General features: G+C 43.6%; 1 protein-coding gene across 3 annotated transcripts in view; it reads right to left on the bottom strand.

Moving 5' to 3' along the window:
• kcnq1.2 (potassium voltage-gated channel, KQT-like subfamily, member 1.2) overlaps nt 1–20,083 on the bottom strand; it is a 292,236-nt gene that overhangs the window by 230,491 nt on the left and 41,662 nt on the right. For all 3 annotated transcript variants that reach the window (XM_060914561.1, XM_060914564.1, XM_060914563.1), the window contains exons 3-5: nt 3,074–3,164; nt 904–1,030; nt 727–805 (exon numbers count right to left, since the gene is read on the bottom strand). In XM_060914561.1, coding sequence (XP_060770544.1) covers nt 727–805; nt 904–1,030; nt 3,074–3,164 — 297 coding nt within the window. The remainder of the gene's footprint in view (nt 1–726; nt 806–903; nt 1,031–3,073; nt 3,165–20,083) is intronic.

The following is a 20,083-nucleotide window of genomic DNA, read 5'->3' as shown; positions in this document are numbered from 1 at the left end:
CCAATGTGAGAGAGGCCTTCAGTTGCTTAGAAGTTACCCTGGCGTCCTTTGTGACCTTGCCGACTATTACATGCCTTGCTCTTGGAGTGATCTTTGTTGATTGACCACTCCTGGGGAGGTTAACAATGGTCTTGAATTTCCTCCATTTGTACACAATCTGTCTGACTGTGGATTGGTGGAGTCCAAACTCTTTAGAGATGGTTTTGTAACCTTTTCCAACCTGATGAGCATCAACAACGCTTTTTCTGAGGTCCTCAGAAATCTCCTTGGTTCCTGCCATAATACACTTCCACAAACGTGTTGTGAAGATCAGACTTTGATAGATCCCTGTTCTTTAAATAAAACAGGGTGCCCACTCACACCTGATTGTCATCCCATTGATTTGAAAACACCTGACTCTAATTTCACCTTCAAATTAACTGCTAATCCCAGAGGTTCACATACTTTTGCCACTCACAGATATGTAATATTGGATCATTTTCCTCAATAAAAAAATGACCAAGTAAAATATTTTTGTCTCATTTGTTTAACTGGGTTCTCTTTATCTACTTTTAGGACTTGTGTGAAAATCTGATGATGTTTTATGTCATATTCATGCAGAAATATAGAAAATTCTAAAGGGTTCACAAACTTTCAAGCACCACTGTAACTAAAGCAGTCATGGATGTGTGTTAAGATCATCTTGTTTAAATGTTTTTGTTGTTGTGTGTATTACAGCATTAATACCTTATTGCCGAGGTGGCGAAAACTTGTCCATTTGATCCCACACTAAGTACTACAACTGAGGCAACCACCACTATCAGATCTGATCCGAGCAAAAACAAAGAGTTTGAGGAATTTCAAAGTGCATGTTTAATAAAACATTCAAAATATCTGTAGGTGATATACTGAGTGACTGGGTACCTATGATGGAAATGGGTTTTCGGATGAAGCGTAGTCTGCCTGCGATGCCTACATATTTGCTCCTGCAGCCTGCTGACCACAGGCGTACAACATACTCCATACCAAAAAACACCACCAGCACAATTTCCTAAGCACAGGACAAAAACATGACTATTTTGATTGTGTGTATCAACATGACTCACTGATGAGTGAATTTAAATTGGGTGTGGTGAGCAAAATAAGCTAGATTGACTAGATTTCATCTAGTCAAAACAAGGATGCTGGCAGTAGGTAGCTTCAGGGTGACCTCTGTTATACAGAAAACATTTATCCAGTTTTCTCTTTCCACCTCTCATTTTGAATGAAATTACCCTGACTGCCAGTGTGACCTCTGAAACTATGTGAGCACTGAGCTGATGTAGCTGCCTAAATAACAGCTAGCTTACATTAGTGCTGTACTACACTGTATCTCCTCTGTAAGTCATCACCTACATTATTATTATTATTATTATTAATTATTTATTTATTTATAATTATAACCATTAATAATAATAATTAGCAAATCCTTCATGTTGCCAACACATAACATCATTATGGAAATACCAACACCACAGATGAGGTAATTATACTCATTCTGGGCCTCATTTATCAATCTTTTAGTAAAGTTTTCAGGTCAAGCCAAGCAAAAAATTCTCGCCAGATGTTTTTCAGACTCACGTGCATCTGTTCCTGTTGTTGGGCACCAATCACCCGTAAATTACAGAGTATGGTAATGACATAGCCTATTTACATTTAATAACTGCTACAAAACACCATAAAAGGTAATGCTCACAGAGCTGAAAATGACCAAATAATGACTAAATGTCAACAATGAAAGAAACACAGCTTGCACTAAATCTTCCAATAACGCAGCTCAGCCATTGCAATGTATCGGCTTCCACATACACACACACACACACACACACACTAATTTTTTCTCCTTTTACAGGGTGCCATTTCTTTTGTCCTAATGCAATAGCCTTATATAGGTCTTAATTTGTGATTTTTTTTATTGCGTTCTTTAATGTTATTAATCAGACATGATGGAACGACTGAGTTTCAGTACATATTCACTAAATGTGTGTGCAATAAGCCTATCACCACAATATGATTTAATAAATTGCAGTATCTCATGCGAATTACACAATTTGAAGTCAATCAATCATTGTTCACATTAGCAAGTGTCCTTATACTTAATTTACACAAGCTCAGGAGCTCTCGGGGGGGGGGACATTTTTCTAAACTAATGAGATTTTTGTGTTAATTTCTTGTGTTAATGCTCCTACGAATGATTTAGGAATTAATTAGTTTGTATTCAGCTTGATAAATGAGGCCTAGTGTTAAACAGGACACAGAGATGTGTGACTCATTTGTATGGCATTTGTATGGGCTTTATTTTCTCGAAACCTGCCGCAGGTCATTTATGCAAGTGAATAATATCAGCCTAATCATGCAGGGCTTCAACACTTCTGGTGTCAGCCAATCAGAAAAAGTTATTCATTAATGAGCACCAAATGTCAAGCAGGAAAATGTTTTTTTAACTACTTTTCTGGTCCTCACTTTTTATTAAGTGAATGTTTTAACAGAAAAAAATCATTAACTTAATGTGTAACATATAACACGTATTATTGTTGTTCGTCTTGTTAGAATTAGGGCTGTTTTAAAATACAGTAACGTTTGAGTCAGTGCTTTGTCAATGGTGTGATTCTACTATTTTACACTTCTACCGAGCACCACTCATGTCCTTATTTTTAAGACTATTTATCCACATGAAGATGACAAAGATAATGGCTTTTAATATTTAGGAAGCACAGATGTTAATGTACTGAATATTTAGTTTCTATTCTTATTAGAAAGGGCACTTGAGAATTTGGTTCAAAGACACTGTAACAAGATATGCAATTTATCCTTCCAGTAGTTAAACATAAGTTTTGCATTGCTCTAATAAAAAGCAGAACAATGGACGAGTTACTGTGGTGATGAAAAGGCACGACTTCTTAGTAAGTTTCTTTAGTAAGATGTACTATCCCCATCAAGTGGATGTTTATATTACTGCAATATACAAAGCTATTTCATATTTAGCTTATAATGAGGACCACAATGATGTGTTTATAGACAGATAGTGATAGAAACATTTTTTTTAAATACTTACCATCCAGAATAGTGTCCCAGTGGCAAATTCTGCATACTGCTCAATGGTGGAGAGCACACTGAAGATGAGACATATGAGGACCATGAGGAACCTGATAAAGGGGAAAAAAAAGTTACACTCAGTAAAATACTGGAGTGACATTTACTCAAGAAAAGTGTGGTAAAAAGTTCTACACATATAAGTCTTAGTAAATTTAACGAAGAATATTTAAAATGCTTTTTTAGGCTTATAAATAAGTACATTTAACAAGTGGTTCTCTGTTTTGTTGGCAAATTTTACTCAAATGTATTTATTTCATCCAAGAGAACTTAATTATGTAAATCTCAACATTTGATTTTGCAATTTGTTTATCGTCATTACAACTTCACGAACACCACAAACTATTCCAACTATTAGTAGAACTATAATGGGTATCTGGCCTGGTATCCGGTTATTTAGCACAAAAGTCTTTTAGCACAAGTTCTAAAGTCTCTTAACACAACTATGTTCTTTCGCACAACTCTGGATTATGGTCACAATAATCGAAAAACTCCTCATCTTGATATAGGAATCGGTTTATTATGATTGCTTAGAGACTGGAATTTTTGGAAGCTGTGGCTAGTTTACAGGGAAATTCACTTTGTTGCAGCATGTTTATATTTGATCTCAATATTTCTTTTTTTTTCAATGCTATCAACTGGTAAAAAACATTATTTGACACTAAGGCTACATCCACACGACAACGGCAACGAGATTTTATTAAAAAAAAAATATCGCGTCCACATGGGCAACAGATCAGTAAAATATCAGGTACATATGACAACACAACGCTTGCTGAAAATGATGCAATACACATGCCACACCTCTACATGCACTGTAAGACGGTCCCATCGGAGACACCAGAACAATAGAAGAAGTAGGACGCATGCGCATAAACCCCTTCTTCTACCCGGTGTGAAGTACTCACAGGAACAAACACACAACAACAAGAAGAAGATGGCTGCGACTACGCGAGGAAATCGTGCCTTCTGTGTGTACAAATTAGTTTTATTAGTGTGCATAGTTTTATATAACTTAATTTTCTTATTGTGTGTGAACATTTTGAAAAGCATTTTTATATAATTTATATAACTTTTTATATTGTGTGTGAACATTTTGAAAAGCAGTCTTATCCAATAAAAAAAAAGAAATTCAAGAAATGGTTCAGTTACTTGTTTATTTAAAAGAAAAGCTGTATACAAAAGTGAATGCAATGCCGTGGTTCATACAAAACAGCGAGAGTGCTGCTTGTTCTAGTCATGTGGTTGTGACGTCATCGTAAACAAATCCGTTCTACTCATCCAGACGACTTCGCAATGGCGCCGTTGCTAGATTTTTCCACTCTGGAACCCGTTCTCAAAAAATATCGTTTTGGGGCACCCAAAATGCCGGTGCCGTGTGGCCGCCAGGCCGAAACGATAAACAATTTTATCAGATTCACCTGAATCCGTTGCCGTGTGGACAGGGCCTAAATTATCAAATCAGTAAACCACAAACACTCATTTGTAGATTGTGCAAAAAAACAACAACCCCACAATGCACAGATTACAGGCAATTCACACAAGTCGATCAAGAATAACTTGCACTTTATTTGAATAATAATAAAGTCTATTGTGTTTTTGCATCGTTCGTTAAACCTGTCGTTGAAATAACAATGGGATAGATGGCAAACATTTTCACTTCTCTAATCCTATTGTCTTCTTTTAATTGAGCACTCAGTGAACAGAAATGGATGTACAGTCAAGCTGGAAAGTCTGCGCACCCCTTTCATCTTCTCCAGGTTTTATTACATTACAGACTAATGCCGCTTTTCCACTACAAACGCAGCTGAGTCAGGCTGAGCGGGGCTGTTGGAATTGCATTTCGACTACAACCGCGCTGAACCGTGCTGGCTGGAAGTGGGTGGACACACTGGGTGGAGTTAGCGAAAGTGGGTGGACATCAGGTGATGTCGTTAAGCAGCGCAAACAGTGACATCAGTGAGCTTTTAAGCGGTAGTCTCACAACCCGAATAGTAAACAATAAACATGGAGGACATGGAGTTGTTAGTGTTGCTGGTCTTGGTGCTGTGGCTTGTTGTCACCTACAACGCCAACAGATACTGGCAAGAGCGTATAGATGAGGCGAGGCGCATAAGGCTTCAGAAATTCTCGTAATTCGTAATTCTTCTCCTTCCGGGTTTGCGGTGTTTACAGATCCCAGCGCGCTCGCGGGGCGTGTGTGGGCATGTGAGGACACTCCTCCTCACCAATCAGTGCACAGGGGAGTGTCTGCTCACGCCCCCAGCCTCACTCAGCTCGGTTTGGCTCGCTTCAGCCCCACTCCAAAACGGTGCGAGTTTTAGGGGCTAAGCAGGGCTGAAACGAGCTGAGTCGTGCTGGTTTTTGGTAGTCGAAACGCGAGCCGTGTCGGGCTGAAGTGAGCTGAAGCGAGCTGAAGTGAGCTGAAAAAGGGTAGTGGAAAAGGGCCATTATTCTACAATAGATTGAGTTCATTTTTTGTCACAAAATTCTATATAAAATAGCCCATAATGACAAAGTGAAAGCAGCTTTTTAGAAAATATGCAATTTTATTTTACTGACAAAAATAGGTTATTTAGGGGTTACATATCTGTACACACCCTTCACCTAATACTTGGTTGATGCACCTTTGGCAGCAATTACAGCTTCAAGGCGTCTTGGGAAAGAAGCTATGAGCTTGGCACACTTGTTTCCGGACATTTTTTCCCCATTCCTCTTGGCATATCCTTGCAAGCTCTGTCAGGTTGGATGGGGAGCATCAGTACACAGCCATTTTCAGCTCCTTCCACAGATGTTCAATTGGATTCAGGTTTGGGCTTTGGCTGGGCCACTCAAGGACATTCACAGACTTTCTCCAAAGCCACTCCTTTGTTCTCTTGACTGTGTGCTTTGGGTCATTGTCATGTTGAAAAGTAAACTTTCACTCCAGTCTGGTCCAGAGCACTCTGGAGCAGGTTTTCTTCAAGGATCCCGGTGTACTTAGCTGCATTAATCTTTCCCTCTATCAGGACTAGTCGCCCCGTTCCTGCTGCTGAAAAACATCCCCACATCATGATGCTTCCACTGCCATGCTTCACTGTAGGGATGGCATTAGCCAGGTGATGAGCGGTGCCTGGTTTCCTCCAGACATGCTGCTTGGTATTCAGGCCAAAAAGTTCAATTTTGGTTTCATCAGACCAGAGAATCTTGTTTCTCATAGTTTGAGAGTCCTCTAGGTGCCTTTTGGCAAACTTCAAGTGGACTGTCATGTGCTTTTACTAAGGAGTGGCTTCAGTCTGGCCACTCTACCATAAAGGCCTGTTTTGTGGCGTGCTGCCTGGATCGCTGATCTTCTGAAAGGTTGTCCCATCTCCACAAGGATACGCTGGAGCTCTGTCAGAGTGACCCTCAGGTTCCTGCTCACCTCCCTGGCCAAGGCCCGTCTTTCCTGATCGCTCAGTTTGGCCAGGTGGCCAGGTCTAGGAAGATTCTTGGTTGTTCCAAACTTCTTCCATTTATGAATGATGGTGGCCACTGTGCTGTTTGGGACCTGTACAGCTACAGCAATTTTTCTGTACCCTTCTCCAGATCTATGCCTTGACACAATCCTGTTTCTGAGGTCTGCAGATAATTCCTTTGACCCCATGGCTTGGAGTTTGCTCTGACATGCACTGTCAACTGTGGGACCTTATATAGGCAGGTGTTGGCCATCCCCAATCATGTCCAATCAATTGAATTTACCACAGATGGACTCCAATTAAGTTGTAGAAACAGCTCAAGCAGTATCAGTGGAAACAAAATGCACCTCAGGACACTTTTGGGTGTCATATCAAAGGGTGTGCAGACTTGTGTATATATGTTATTTTACATTTTGATTTTTAATAAATTAGCACAAATGTCTAAAAACCTGCTTTCACGACATCAAAACATCAGTTTCATGTGCCAAAGTTAACAGTTTTAATTACCTGTCGCGTCTATTACTTGTAATGTGACGTTTTTCTCATGATAAATTTCACCTTCACAAACAAAAATCATTTTTCTCAACTTATTGGCATGTACATTCAATTCTTGGAAAAGTTCATTTCCTTTTCTCTATCAGTATTCTTCATCTTCATTATTTTCTTTCTTCCTGATGTTACCTATTTTTTTTACAAATTTCAGGACATTTACAGACATTTTCAGACACTGGTTTTTAGTGGTATCCCCAAGCCGAGCGATCTACAACTGCTGTTGTAATAACAATGGGACAGATGGTGAAAAGAACAGAGTTGTGCTAAGAGACTTTAGAACTTGTGCTAAAATACTTTGTTTTTGTGCTAAAAGACTTTTGTGCTAAATAACCATAAACCTGTGGCCTTACTTCAGCTTTCATAATGACAGAACTTGCAGAACCCTACATTACTAACTTAAGGAAAGCTCTGGATTTTTTATTTATTTATTTTATTTTAAACCTGGGCCATATTTTCCCATCTCTTTTTTTACTGATTTTGGGCACATCTGTTTGTTGGCAAAGTCTCCATTTTCTGGGAAAGAAAAAACAACAACAACAACAACAACAACAACAACAACGATAAAGTATCTGATAAAAAATAGAAAGAAAAGTGGGGAAATTCTTCACAGTGAAAAAACATGGAAGCAATGAGCCTCTCCCAGCAAACCGTTTCAAAAAACAGGAGCTGCATCCACAGAACAATTAATTGAACAATTGATTTAGTACGATTTTTCAAAATTTCTATATTTTTTGCCTGTACATTTCCACCTATCCACTATGCACATACACAAATAAGACAACAAAGTGTTGATCATTTAGATATGAGAGTCAGGATATGAGGTGTGTATACATTTCATGTTGATACGCTTACTACTAAGCACAGCCTCACTGAAATCATATCAAGGATTTCCTCTCCAGATGGGAGAGAGACGAGACCACACACACACACACACAGACTGATCAAAATATCCTTTTTTTCCCCCCTTTTTTTCGTTTTTAACTGCAAATAGCACCGCAAGATTAAGGTTTGTTTGGAAAATAAATAAGATATTCCCACTTGTAACTGTAACGCATGTCCCTTGATCTTTGGTTTAGGTTTTTTAACCTAGATTTTTTTATATTCTACCAGGAAGCCAGATGGTGATCCGCTAGCATGGTAGTATTGATTAATTATATGGAACAGTTTAAGACCCGTCACTGTTCAGGGATACTCAGACCCCTCTTTGAAGCAGTCCCAATCAATTGCCCTATTCAATTTTAAATCCAAAATCTAGCCCAGATATTATGCAATTCAAAAGAATAAGATTTATTGTGGACAACCTGCTGAACTGCCCTTGACTTTTACCATGCAGAGCTACATTTCACTCTCTTTTTGCACATTTTCTAACATCAAATTCATGCACAGCTTTTATACACTATATGGACAAAAGTATCTGCACACCTGACCATCAAGCCCATATGTGCTTGTTGAACATCCCATTCCAGATGTTGTAATAACATCCACTCTTCTGAGAAGGATTTCCCCTAGATTGGAGTGTGGCTGTGGGGATTTATGTTCATTCAGCTACAACAGCATGAGTGAGGTCAAGTACTGATGTCAGACGAGGAGGCCTGGGTTCCCAAAAGTGTTCACTGGGGTTGAGGTCAGGGTGCTGTGCAGGACACTCAAGTTCTTCCACACCAATCTTGGCAAACCATGTCTTTGTGCACAGGAACATTGTCATGCTGGAACAGGTTTGAGCCGCTTAGTTCCAGTAAAGGGAAATCTTAAAGCTGTAGCACACAAAGACATTGTAGAGAACGATGTGCTTTCAACTTCATGGTAACAGGGCAAGAACCGAATATGAGCTATGATGGCCAGGTATCCACATACTGTTCTTTTAGCTATCTAGTGTACAATAACTTGCTTTGTGTACCACATACACTCACTGGCCACTTTAATTGTTTAACTTGTTATTGATTCTAAGACTCCTGTTCTTGGCTGGCAGGAGCGGAACCTAATGTGGTCTTCTGCTGTTGCATGCTGAGATGCCTTTCTGCTCACCACGGTTGTAAAGGGTTGCTATGAGTTGCTATATCTATCCTGGCAGCTCAAACCAATCTGGCCATTTTCCTCTGACCTCTCTTATGAGCAAGATGTTTCCACCCACAGAACTGTCGCTCACTCAATATTGGTGCGGAAAACAAACATTCTGTGTAAACTCTAAAGACTATTGCATGTGAAAAGCCCAGGAAATCAGCAGTTTCTGAAACACTCAGACCAGTCCATCTGGCTCAAACCAACACCCACGCCACAGTGAAAGTCACAGAGATCACAATTTTTCCCATTCTGATGTTTGAAGTGAACATTAATTAGCTGAAGTTCTTGATTTATAGCTGCATGATTTTATGCATTGTGCTGCTGTCAACGGATTGGCTGATTAGATAACGGCATAAAACAGCAGGTGTATGGGTGTTCCTAACAAAGTGGCCGGTGAGTATACACAGCTCGTTCTCATTAAATGAGATGCATCTCAACTTGAACTCATGCAAAAATGCTACATTTAATAAGAAAAATAATCCTTTCCAAAAATGTATCATGAAATTGCAGTATCAGCAGCCACAAAACACAACAGCCATATGGGATCGCTCCACCACCATTATTTGTTCTAATTTGGATCAGCCTCCAGCCAAGCTAGCAAAAATACAAATGACCAAAATGATGTTTCATGAGTTAGATAATATCCTGTGTGTTCCAAGTAGAGCATGCGACAGGAAATAACATACTTTTTTTTTCAATGTTTTCAGTGTTCAACATCTGGATAAAATGTGTTAGTATTTTAGAGGGATTAAAAAAATAAAAGAAGCTTTTAATCATGTTTTCTTATGAAAATCAGAAAAGAACATTGTCAGAGTTTGTATTATTTGGATAATATTTAATATTATAGATAAATAAAAAGAATATAGTAAAAATGCAATGAAATTAGGGGGATAATATTACTCTGACCTTTTAACCGATGACACAAAGGGTAAAAGAAAGAAAGAAAGAAAGAAAGAAAGAAAGAAAGAAAGAAAGAAAGAAAGAAAGAAAGAAAGAAAGAAAGAAAGAAAGAAAGAAAGAACAGAAAGAAAGAACAGAAAGAAAGAAAGAAAGAACAGAAAGCAGAACAGTTACTATGATGACTACTAGGCTTATCTAATTTAATATAACTGTGTCCAATTTAATCAAACTATTTTAATCAAACTCTTGTTGTTTGGAGAAATGCATAAGACCCTTCCATGAAGGTCAAATGGGGGTCGTCTTTGTGAGACACTGCTTTAGAAGGACAAAATGTAGAGACCTGATTAAAACAAAACAGCTGGTTGTTTATCTTGCATTATCCACATCAGTCACATCCTGATGACTACAGCAGAATATTCACTGTGTATATCTGGAAGAACTCTCATGGAAAGAAGGAACATTTTCACCTTTATTTATCTCTAATTAGGTCACTGTGAGCCTACTCTTAAAGGGAAGTGTCTGGCTCAAGGGCACAACAGCAGGGGACAGTGGGTCCAGCAGTCTTGCCCCCAAGAAATAAAGCAGGCCTTTTTGGGGGGGTTGGGTGTTGGGTCCACTATAATCAATAATGTCATTAATGCAAGTTTAACAGATGTTTCCTCCTTAGTATGTTTCACTATTCATATCTGAAAAATCAAAATAATATTTCTGAATGTGATCAATATAGCAATTTTTTTCTATTCACCTCTACAGACCTTTAAAAGTTTTCCCCCCTCTGTGGTTGTCTGTTTATTTCATTTTTAAAGTATAGTTTTATTATTGGTCATGGCATCCTTGAATAGTTCAGCAAAAGGTCAATACTTTCTCTTGTACATCACAGCATGGTTGAATTCTCAAATCAGAAGGTGTGGATTAATTTTCTACATCAGCAGCTCTGATAGTAGTTCTGGCCATTCTGGCTAGTTGTATATTAATGCATGTTTACTAATACATCTAATACAGTGTTCCTATAGTGTAGTAACAGCGTAAACACTTGTATGGAGGATGTGCCACATAATCTAAGGCTAAAACATATCCTAACACATGATCTCCATCCATTATCTATAGTGCTTGTCCACTGAGATCATGGGGGAAGCTGGAGCCAATCCCAGTTGACTTTGGGTGACAGGAGGGTACACCCTGACCAGGTTATCAATCTATCACGGGCTAACACAGAGACAAACAACCACTCACATTCACACCTATGGGCAACTTAGGTGGTGTTTACATTAGACCGTATCCGTATTGTTGTCGTTGCGGATGCACTGTCCGTGCACATTAAAACACCAGGAAACGACTCCACAGGCGGAACAGTTTGAATCCGCCAGGGCCCATGTATTCAACCCAGTACGTATCTGATCCGGTGCTGTGTAAACATTGAGGAACGAGGATACACAGTGCTGAGCTCTAGCTGACGTCGTCATTGGACAACGTTACTGTGACATCCACCTTCCTGATTCGCTGGCGTTGGTCATGCCACGTTGGTTATGTGATGCGACTGCTGAAAAACCTTCTCCTCTTTAGTCCCAATGACCCGGCGTCCCTGATTTCCATAAAGAACTTCAAATTTTGATTCTTATGCTCCCTCACTCTCTCACACTCTCTCGCTCGCTCTCTCTTTCTCTCTCTCTCCTCTCTCTCACACTCTCTTGCTCACTCTCTCTCCCTCACTCGCTCACTCAATCTCTCACACACTTTATGTGCTTGCAAGTGGTGAGTGACTTGCGCATGCCCGATATGCACTGGGATCATGTGACGGGCCGTCTAATTAGTCATGTGATTAGCGTATCCGTGTACTGGCGTTGCTGTGTGCACGGGGAATGGTTTTGTTGCGGGCACAGAAATTTTGTGTGTGTACGCGAATCATTTTAAAAACGTTAATCTGATGATCCGCTGATTCGAAATAATGTAAACAGGGCCTGAGTGTAGCCAGTTGATCTAATCCACATGTCTTTGGACTATGGGAGGAAACCCACACAGGCCTGAGGGGAACATTCAAACTCCACACAGAAAGCATACATGTCAACCCCTACAGTTTATCCGTATTTAGTATGGATTTTGGGCATTTGAAATTAATATGGGCATATTGGTAAAATAATACGGAAATTATGCTTTTACCCGAGAAAAATTATTTTCAAAGTTTTAGTACACAAACAATCACAGAAGACGCCTTAATTTACATTTGGAATTACTCAATCTGCATTTCCGGAATAACACAAATTGATCTGAATGTCCACACATGCTCAGTTGCGCAAGTAGTCACCTTCCAGCTGAGTGTGAATTTTTCAAGCACACGAGGCGAGTCATGGCAGAGGTTCCACCAAAGAAATGATTGAAGACAAAATCACGGAGTCATTTTCTTCCAGAATGGATGGAAATGTTTGATGGCATTATTCTTCCATCGAAACAAGGACGTGATTACGCCAATTGTTCACTTTGTAATCGGGATGTTAAGGTTGTGGCATCGGGGTTGTATGATCTAAGGTGGGGTTTACATTAGACCGTATCAGCAGATCATCAGATTAACATTTTTAAAACGATTAGTGTGCACACAGCAACACCAATACACGATTCGCGTGCACATAGCAACACCAATACACGGATACACTCGGCTCCGCAGGCATCCTGCGCTCCAAATCACTCCGCCCTGAACAGCGAGTGCCCTCTGGAGGGTGCGCACTCCGGCCCTGCGCAGCTCACAGAGCGCGCGAGTGAAGTGCACAAGCGGTGATTCGGGACTGAGCCGCTGTGTGTGTGATCCCAGCGCATATCACTTACCACTTGCAAGTGGAAGGATGGCAAGCCTAAAGACAAGCATAACTACACAATGGGCAGTATTTGCATCAGTATTTGCAGTATTTTCATACTTTTATACTCTTTAATGAAAGGTGATACAAGGCGGAAGTCTGCGCCGTTTTTCAGCAGTCGCGTCACATGACCAACGCCAGCGAATCAGGAAGGTGGATGTCACAGTGACGTTGTCCAATGACGACGCCAGCTAGAGCTCAGCACAGCGTATCCGCGTATTCTCAATGTTTACACAGCACCGGACCAGACACGATCTAGATTGAATACGTGGACGCTGGCGGATTCCCGTTTCCCGGCGTTTCCAGGCAGTTTAATGTAAACGGACAGTGCATCCACGAAGAAAACGAGACAGATACGGTCTAATGTAAACTTGGCCTAAATGAACATATGAAATCGAAGCTTCATCAGCCAAATGTAACTGAGAGAAGGAATCAGCGACCAATATTTTTTTTTGCTCAGAAATAACCTAGTAAAGTTGGTATGCAGTGAAATCCAAAGTTGTGTTCTGCAATTTTATCGCACATCATTTTGGATTAAATGCATTGTGCAGCACATCATAGTTTAATAGTTATTGCTGGAACAAATGGAGGCAAGATTACCTTATTTCATGCATGGTTATGTTAGTAGTTACTATGGATTTTTATAGTAAGTAAGGATTTTGAGACACTGTAGTACAGGTGACACCAATTTGGAGTTGACATGTATGAGAAAGGCTCTAGTCGGCTGCTAGGTTTGAACTCAAAACCTGCTTGATATGAGGCAACAGTACTAACCACTGCACCACCATGCCTCCCCCTAAGGCATAATATAAAGCATGTTTGAAGAAGAAGAAACCTTTATTTGTCACATACACACTTCACCCCTCCTAGAACTGCCACCTTACTGTGGTGGAGGGGTTTGTGTGCTTGAATGATCCTAGGAGCTATGTTGTCGGGGGCATTACGCCCCTGTTAGGGTCTCCCAAGGCAGATAGGTCCTAGGTGACAGGCCAGACCAAGAGCAGTTCACCAAAACCCTTATGGATAATAAAAGATCAAGGACCGTGACGTCGCCCGGTATGGCGCAGCCAGGGCCCTACCCTGGAGCCAGGCCCGGGGTTGGGGCTCGTATGTGAGCGCTTGGTGGCCGGGCCTTTGCCCATGGGGCCCAGCCAGGCTCAGCCCGAAGCAGTGACGTGGGCCCGACCTCCTGTGGGTTCACCACCCACAGAGGTAGCCGTAGGGGGCCAGTGCAGTGTGGATTGGGCGTCAGTCGAAGGCAGGGGCCTCGACGACCTGATCCCCGAACACAGCGGCTAGCTGTTGGGACATGGAATGTCACTTTGCAGGGGGGGGAAGAGCCTGAGCTTGTGCGGGAGGTTGAGAGGTACCGGCTAGAGATAGTTGGGCTCACCTCCACGCACAGCTTGGGCTCCGGAACCCAGCTCCTCGGGAGGAGCTGGACTCTCCACTCTCCACTTCTCTGGAGTCACCCATGGTAAACGGCGGCGGGCTGGTGTGGGCTTGCTTATAGCTCAGCTCAGCCACCATGTGTTGGAGTTTACCCCAGTGAATGAGAGGGTCGCCTCTCTGCGCTTTCGGATTGGGGAGAGGGCTCTTGCTGTTGTTTGTGCCTACGGGCCGAATAGCAGTATAGAGTATCTGGCCTTCTTGGACTCCCTGGGAGAGGTACTGAGAGGTGCTCAGACTGGGGACTCCATTGTTCTATTGGGGGACTTCAACGCTCACATGGGCGACGACAGTGACACCTGGAGGGGCGTGATTGGGAGGAACGGCTTCCCCAATCTGAACCTGAGTGGTGTTTTGTTATTGGACTTCTGTGCTAGTCACGGTTTGTCCATAATGAACACCATGTTTGAGCATAGGAGTGTCTGTAAGTGCACGTGGCACCAGAACACCTTAGATCGGAGGTCGATGATCGACTTTGTTGTCATTTCATCTGATCTCCGGCCCTATGTCTTGGACACTCAGGTGAAGAGAGGGGCTGAGCTGTCAACTGATCACCACCTGGTGGTGAGTTGGATCTGCTAGCGGAGGAGGAAGCCAGACAGACCTGGCAGGCCCAAACGTATGGTGAGGGTCTGCTGGGAACATCTGGCCGAGCACTCTGTTGGGGAGGTCTTTAACTCCCACCTCCGGGAGAGCTTCTCCCAGCTTCCGAGGGAGGCGGGGGACATTGAGTCTGAGTGGAGCATGTTCTCTGCCTCCATTGTAGACGCAGCTGTTCGGAGCTGTGGCCGCAAGGTCTCTGGTGCCTGTTGTGGCGGCAATCCCCGAACCCGGTGGTGGACACCGGAAGTAAGGGATGCCGTCAAGCTGAAGAAGGAGTCCTATCGGGCCATGTTGGCCTCTGGGACTCCTGAGCCAGCTGACGGGTATCGGCAGGCCAGGCGTGCCGCAGCTCGGGCAGTTGCGGAGGCAAAAACTCGGAACTGGGAGGAATTCGGTGAGGCCATGGAGGAGGATTATCGGTCAGCCTCGAAGAAATTCTGGCAAACCGTCCAGCGCCTCAGGAGGGGGAAGCAGTACTCTGCCAACACTCTTTACAGTGTGGGTGGGGAGCTGTTGACCTCGACTGGTGACATTGTCGGGCGGTGGAAGGAATACTTTGAGGATCTCCTCAATCCCACCATCATGTCTTCCATTCAGGAAGCGGAGGCTGATGACTCAGAGGTGGACTCGTCCATTACCCAAGCCGAAGTCACTGAAGTGGTTTGCAAGCTCCTCAGTGGCAAGGCACCGGGGGTGGATGAGATCCGCCCTGAGTATCTCAAGTCTCTGGATGTTGTGGGGCTGTCTTGGCTGACACACCTCTGCAACATTGCATGGTGGTTGGGGACAGTGCCTCTGGAATGGCAGACTGGGGTGGTGGTCCCTCTTTTTAAGAAAGGGGACCGAAGAGTGTGCTCCAATTATAGAGGAATCACAATTTTCAGCCTCCCCAGGAAGGTTTACTCCAGGGTACTGGAGAGGAGAATTAGGCCAATAGCTGAACCTCAGATCCAGGAGGAACAATGTGGTTTTCGTCCTGGTCGTGGAACACTGGACCAGCTCTATACCCTTCATAGGGTGCTTGAGGGTTCATGGGAGTTTGCCCAACCAGTCCACATGTGCTTTGTGGATCTGGAGAAGGCATTCGACCGTGTCCCTCGTGGTATTCTGTGGGGGGTGCTTCGGGAGTATGGGGTTCGGGGCTCTTTGCTAAGGGCTGTCTGGTCCCTGTACGAATGGAGCAGGAGTCTGGTTCACATTGCTGGCAGTAAGTTAGACCTGTTCCCAGTGCATGTTGGACTCCGGCAGGGCTGCCCTTTGTCACCAGTTCTGTTCATAATTTTTATGGACAGAAATTCTAGGCGCAGCCAGGGGCCGGAAGGAATCCTGTTTGGGAACCACAGGATTTCATCTCTGCTTTTTGTGGATGATGTTGTCCTGTTGGCTTCTTCAAACCAGGACCTTCAGCATGCACTGGGGTGGTTTGCAGTCGAGTGTGAAGTGGCTGGGATGAGAATCAGCACCTCCAAGTCCAAGGTTCTCAACCGGAAAAGGGTGGCTTGCCCTCTCCAGGTTGGTGGAGAAGTCCTGCCTCAAGTGGAGGAGTTTAAGTATCTCGGGATCTTGTTCATGAGTGAGGGAAGGATAGAGCGCGAGATTGACAGGCGGATCAGTGCAGCCTCCACAGTGATGCGGTCGCTTTACTGGTCCGTTGTGGTGAAGAAGGAGCTGAGCCAAAAGGCAAAGCTCTCGATTTACCGGTTGATCTACGTTCCGACTCTCACCTATGGTCATGAGCTTTGGGGTAATGACCAAAAGAACAAGATCGCGGATACAAGCGGCCGAAATGAGTTTCTTTTGCAGGGTGGCTGGGCGCTCCCTTAGAGATAGGGTGAGAAGCACAGTCACTTGGGAGGAGCTCGGAGTAGAGCCGCTGCTTCTCCACATCGAGAGGAATCAGCTGAGGTGGCTCGGGCATCTCTTTTGGATGCCTCCTGAACGCCTCCCTGGGGAGGTGTTCCAGGCATGTCCCCCTGGGAAGAGGCCCCAGGGAAGACCCAGGACACGCTGGAGGGACTATGTCTCTCGGCTGGCCTGGGAACGCCTCAGTGTTCTTCCTGAGGAGCTGGCCGAGGTGTCTGGGGAAAGAGAAGTTTGGGCTTCCATGCTCAGACTGCTGCCTCCGCAACCCAGCCCCGGATAAGCGGATGAAGACAAGATGAGACGAGATGCACACTTCAAGCACAGTGAAATTCATCCACTGCATTTAACCCATCTGAAGCAGTGAACACATGCACACACACACAGAGCAGTGGGCAGCCACATGACAGCACCCGGGGAGCAGTTAGGGGTTAGGTACCTTGCTTAAAGGACATGGGACATGAAACATAAATGCACGCTATATCAGTTTCTTTCCATTAAAAATATGAAATAATTGCATCAACAAATACAAAATTATCTATTAAATTCAGCAAAATCGTTATATTCGTGATGATTATATGGCATTTCTGCTCGAGCTCCGATATGCATATTTTACAACCGGACGAGCCGCTGTCACGTGATCATACGTCACAAAAACTTTCGGGTACAGCACAAGCGGGTAGATGAATATGGAGTAGTGTGAATCGTGATGATGACGAATGCAACAAAATAGTTTTTGTGTCTTGGATGACAAGAAAATTGTTTCGTTTTTAGAGTGTTTAACGTACATTGAACATCATGGTGTATTGCGACCTCCCAGTCAGTCAGACGCGCTGTTACTCCTGTTAGCAATGTAGCTAGGCTCAGTATGGCCAATGGTATTTTTTGGGGCTGTAGTTAGATGCAACCAAACTCTTCCGCGTTTTTCCTGTTTACATAGGTTTATATGACCAGTGACATGAAACAAAGTTCAGTTACACAAATTGAAACGTGGCGATTTTCTATGCTATGGAAAGTCCGCACTATAATGACAGGTGTACTAACACCTTCTGCGAGCTTCAACAGCGCATTGATACCTTCACTCGGAGTTGTACCATTATTTTTTAGACAGGGCGGACGGACCAGGGCATTCGCCCGCCTGGCCGTGCCCGACGAGGAGCGCTCTTGGCCGGCTTGGGAGGCAGATGGCAGCCCCTCCTGGAAGTGTGGTTTTACCATGGGCCTCATGCGGTAAGGATTGGTATTATAATTTTGGGTGTATCAATTATTGATTATCATAATTCTGACTCGTTTTGCCATTTTGAATGTTTTCATCTCGGACTCTGGAAGCATTGTATCTCAATCAATCTCGAAAAATATCAGCAAAAAAAAACTAGCTTGCAACAGACTTTAGCTAGATCTATGATGAACTTTCAATGTATGATACAAAAATAATACTTCTTTCAACAAATCATTAGCCTTTGAGCAGAATTGTTTTTAACTTACCAGGATGTGTTATCGAGCCGACCGCTTTCAGTTTCATGGGGATTGAATGAACTCTCACTCTCAGAATCAGCTGACCCGTCAGAGTAAAGACAAGATCCATGTTCATGTGAATTTCCAGTTATCGGTTCGAATTGATAGGGTCTAACTTCACATCTCTGTGAAACATCGGGAATGTCACTGTCGATGGTGTCCATTTCGGTAACCTGTTTACATTAGATACCCAAGTGCTGGCTCCTTGAAAAGTTTTTGTGACGTCACGGGTCACGTGACCGCTTAGCTAATTAACGAATCATTGTTTTACGCTGGGCGGCACGGTGGTGTAGTGGTTAGCGCTGTCGCCTCACAGCAAGAAGGTCCTGGGTTCGAGCCCCGGGGCCGGCGAGGGCCTTTCTGTGCGGAGTTTGCATGTTCTCCCCGTGTCCGCGTGGGTTTCATCCGGGTGCTCCGGTTTCCCCCACAGTCCAAAGACATGCAGGTTAGGTTAACTGGTGACTCTAAATTGAGCGTAGGTGTGAATGTGAGTGTGAATGGTTGTCTGTGTCTATGTGTCAGCCCTGTGATGACCTGGCGATTTGTCCAGGGTGTACCCCGCCTTTCGCCCGTAGTCAGCTGGGATAGGCTCCAGCTTGCCTGCGACCCTGTAGAAGGATAAAGCGGCTAGAGATAATGAATGTTTTACGCTGATGTATAAAAAAGTTGAATAATGTGATGAGTTTCACATTTTTGACGCCCTGCAGTGATTTAGATGGCATTTCTTATGTCCTTTATACATAATTATACCCAGAAAAAAATCCATGTCCCATGTCCTTTAAGGGCACTTCAGCCCAAGGCCACCCTATTGGCCCTTTTCCACTACCCTTTTTCAGCTCACTTCAGCTCGCTTCAGCTCACTTCAGCCCGACACGGCTCGCGTTTCGACTATCTAAGAACAGCACGACTCAGCTCGCTTCAGCCCTGCTCAGCCCCCAAAACTCGCACGGTTTTGGAGTGGGGCTGAAGCGAGCCAAACCGAGCTGAGTGAGGCTAGGGGTGTGAGGAGACACTCCCCTGTGCACTGATTGGTGAGGAGGCATGTCCTCACATGCCCCCACACGCCCCGCGAGCACGCTGGGATCTGTAAACACCGTAAATCCGGAAGAAGAAGAATTACGAATTACGAGAATTATGAAGCCTTATGCGCCTCGCCTCATCTATACGCTCTTGCCAGTATCTGTTGGCGTTGTCGGTGACAACAAGCCACAGCACCAAGACCAGCAACACTAACGACTCCATGTCCTCCATGTGTATTGTTTACTATCCAGGTTGTGAGACTACCGCTTAAAAGGTCACTGATGTCACTGTTTGCGCCACCTAACGACATCACCTGACGTCCACCCACTTTCGCTAACTCCACCCAATGTGTCCACCCACTTCCAGCCAGCACGGTTCAGTGCGGTTGTAGTCGAAATGCAACTCCAACAGCCCCACTCAGCTCGACTCAGCCCAACTCAGCACGGCACGGCTCAGCCCAACTCAGCCGCGTTGGTAGTGGAAAAGCGGCATATGTTAACCTAACTGCATGTCTTTGGACTGTGGGGGAAACCAGAGCACCCGGAGGAAACCCACGCAGACACGGGGAGAACATGCAAACTCCACACAGAAAGGCCCTCACCGGCCACTGGGCTCGAACCCAGAACTTTCTTGCTGTGAGGTGACAGTGCTAACCACTACACCACCATGTTCTTTAGCAAAGAAAAATATTTGATTGCTGATATGGTTAAGTTTTCTGTTAGAAAATGT

This window comes from Neoarius graeffei, chromosome 2, assembly GCF_027579695.1.
Source record: "Neoarius graeffei isolate fNeoGra1 chromosome 2, fNeoGra1.pri, whole genome shotgun sequence".
Classification (NCBI taxonomy): domain Eukaryota; kingdom Metazoa; phylum Chordata; class Actinopteri; order Siluriformes; family Ariidae; genus Neoarius; species Neoarius graeffei.
Note: the sequence above shows the minus strand (reverse complement) of the source record. Positions and strands in the feature narration are given on the sequence as shown.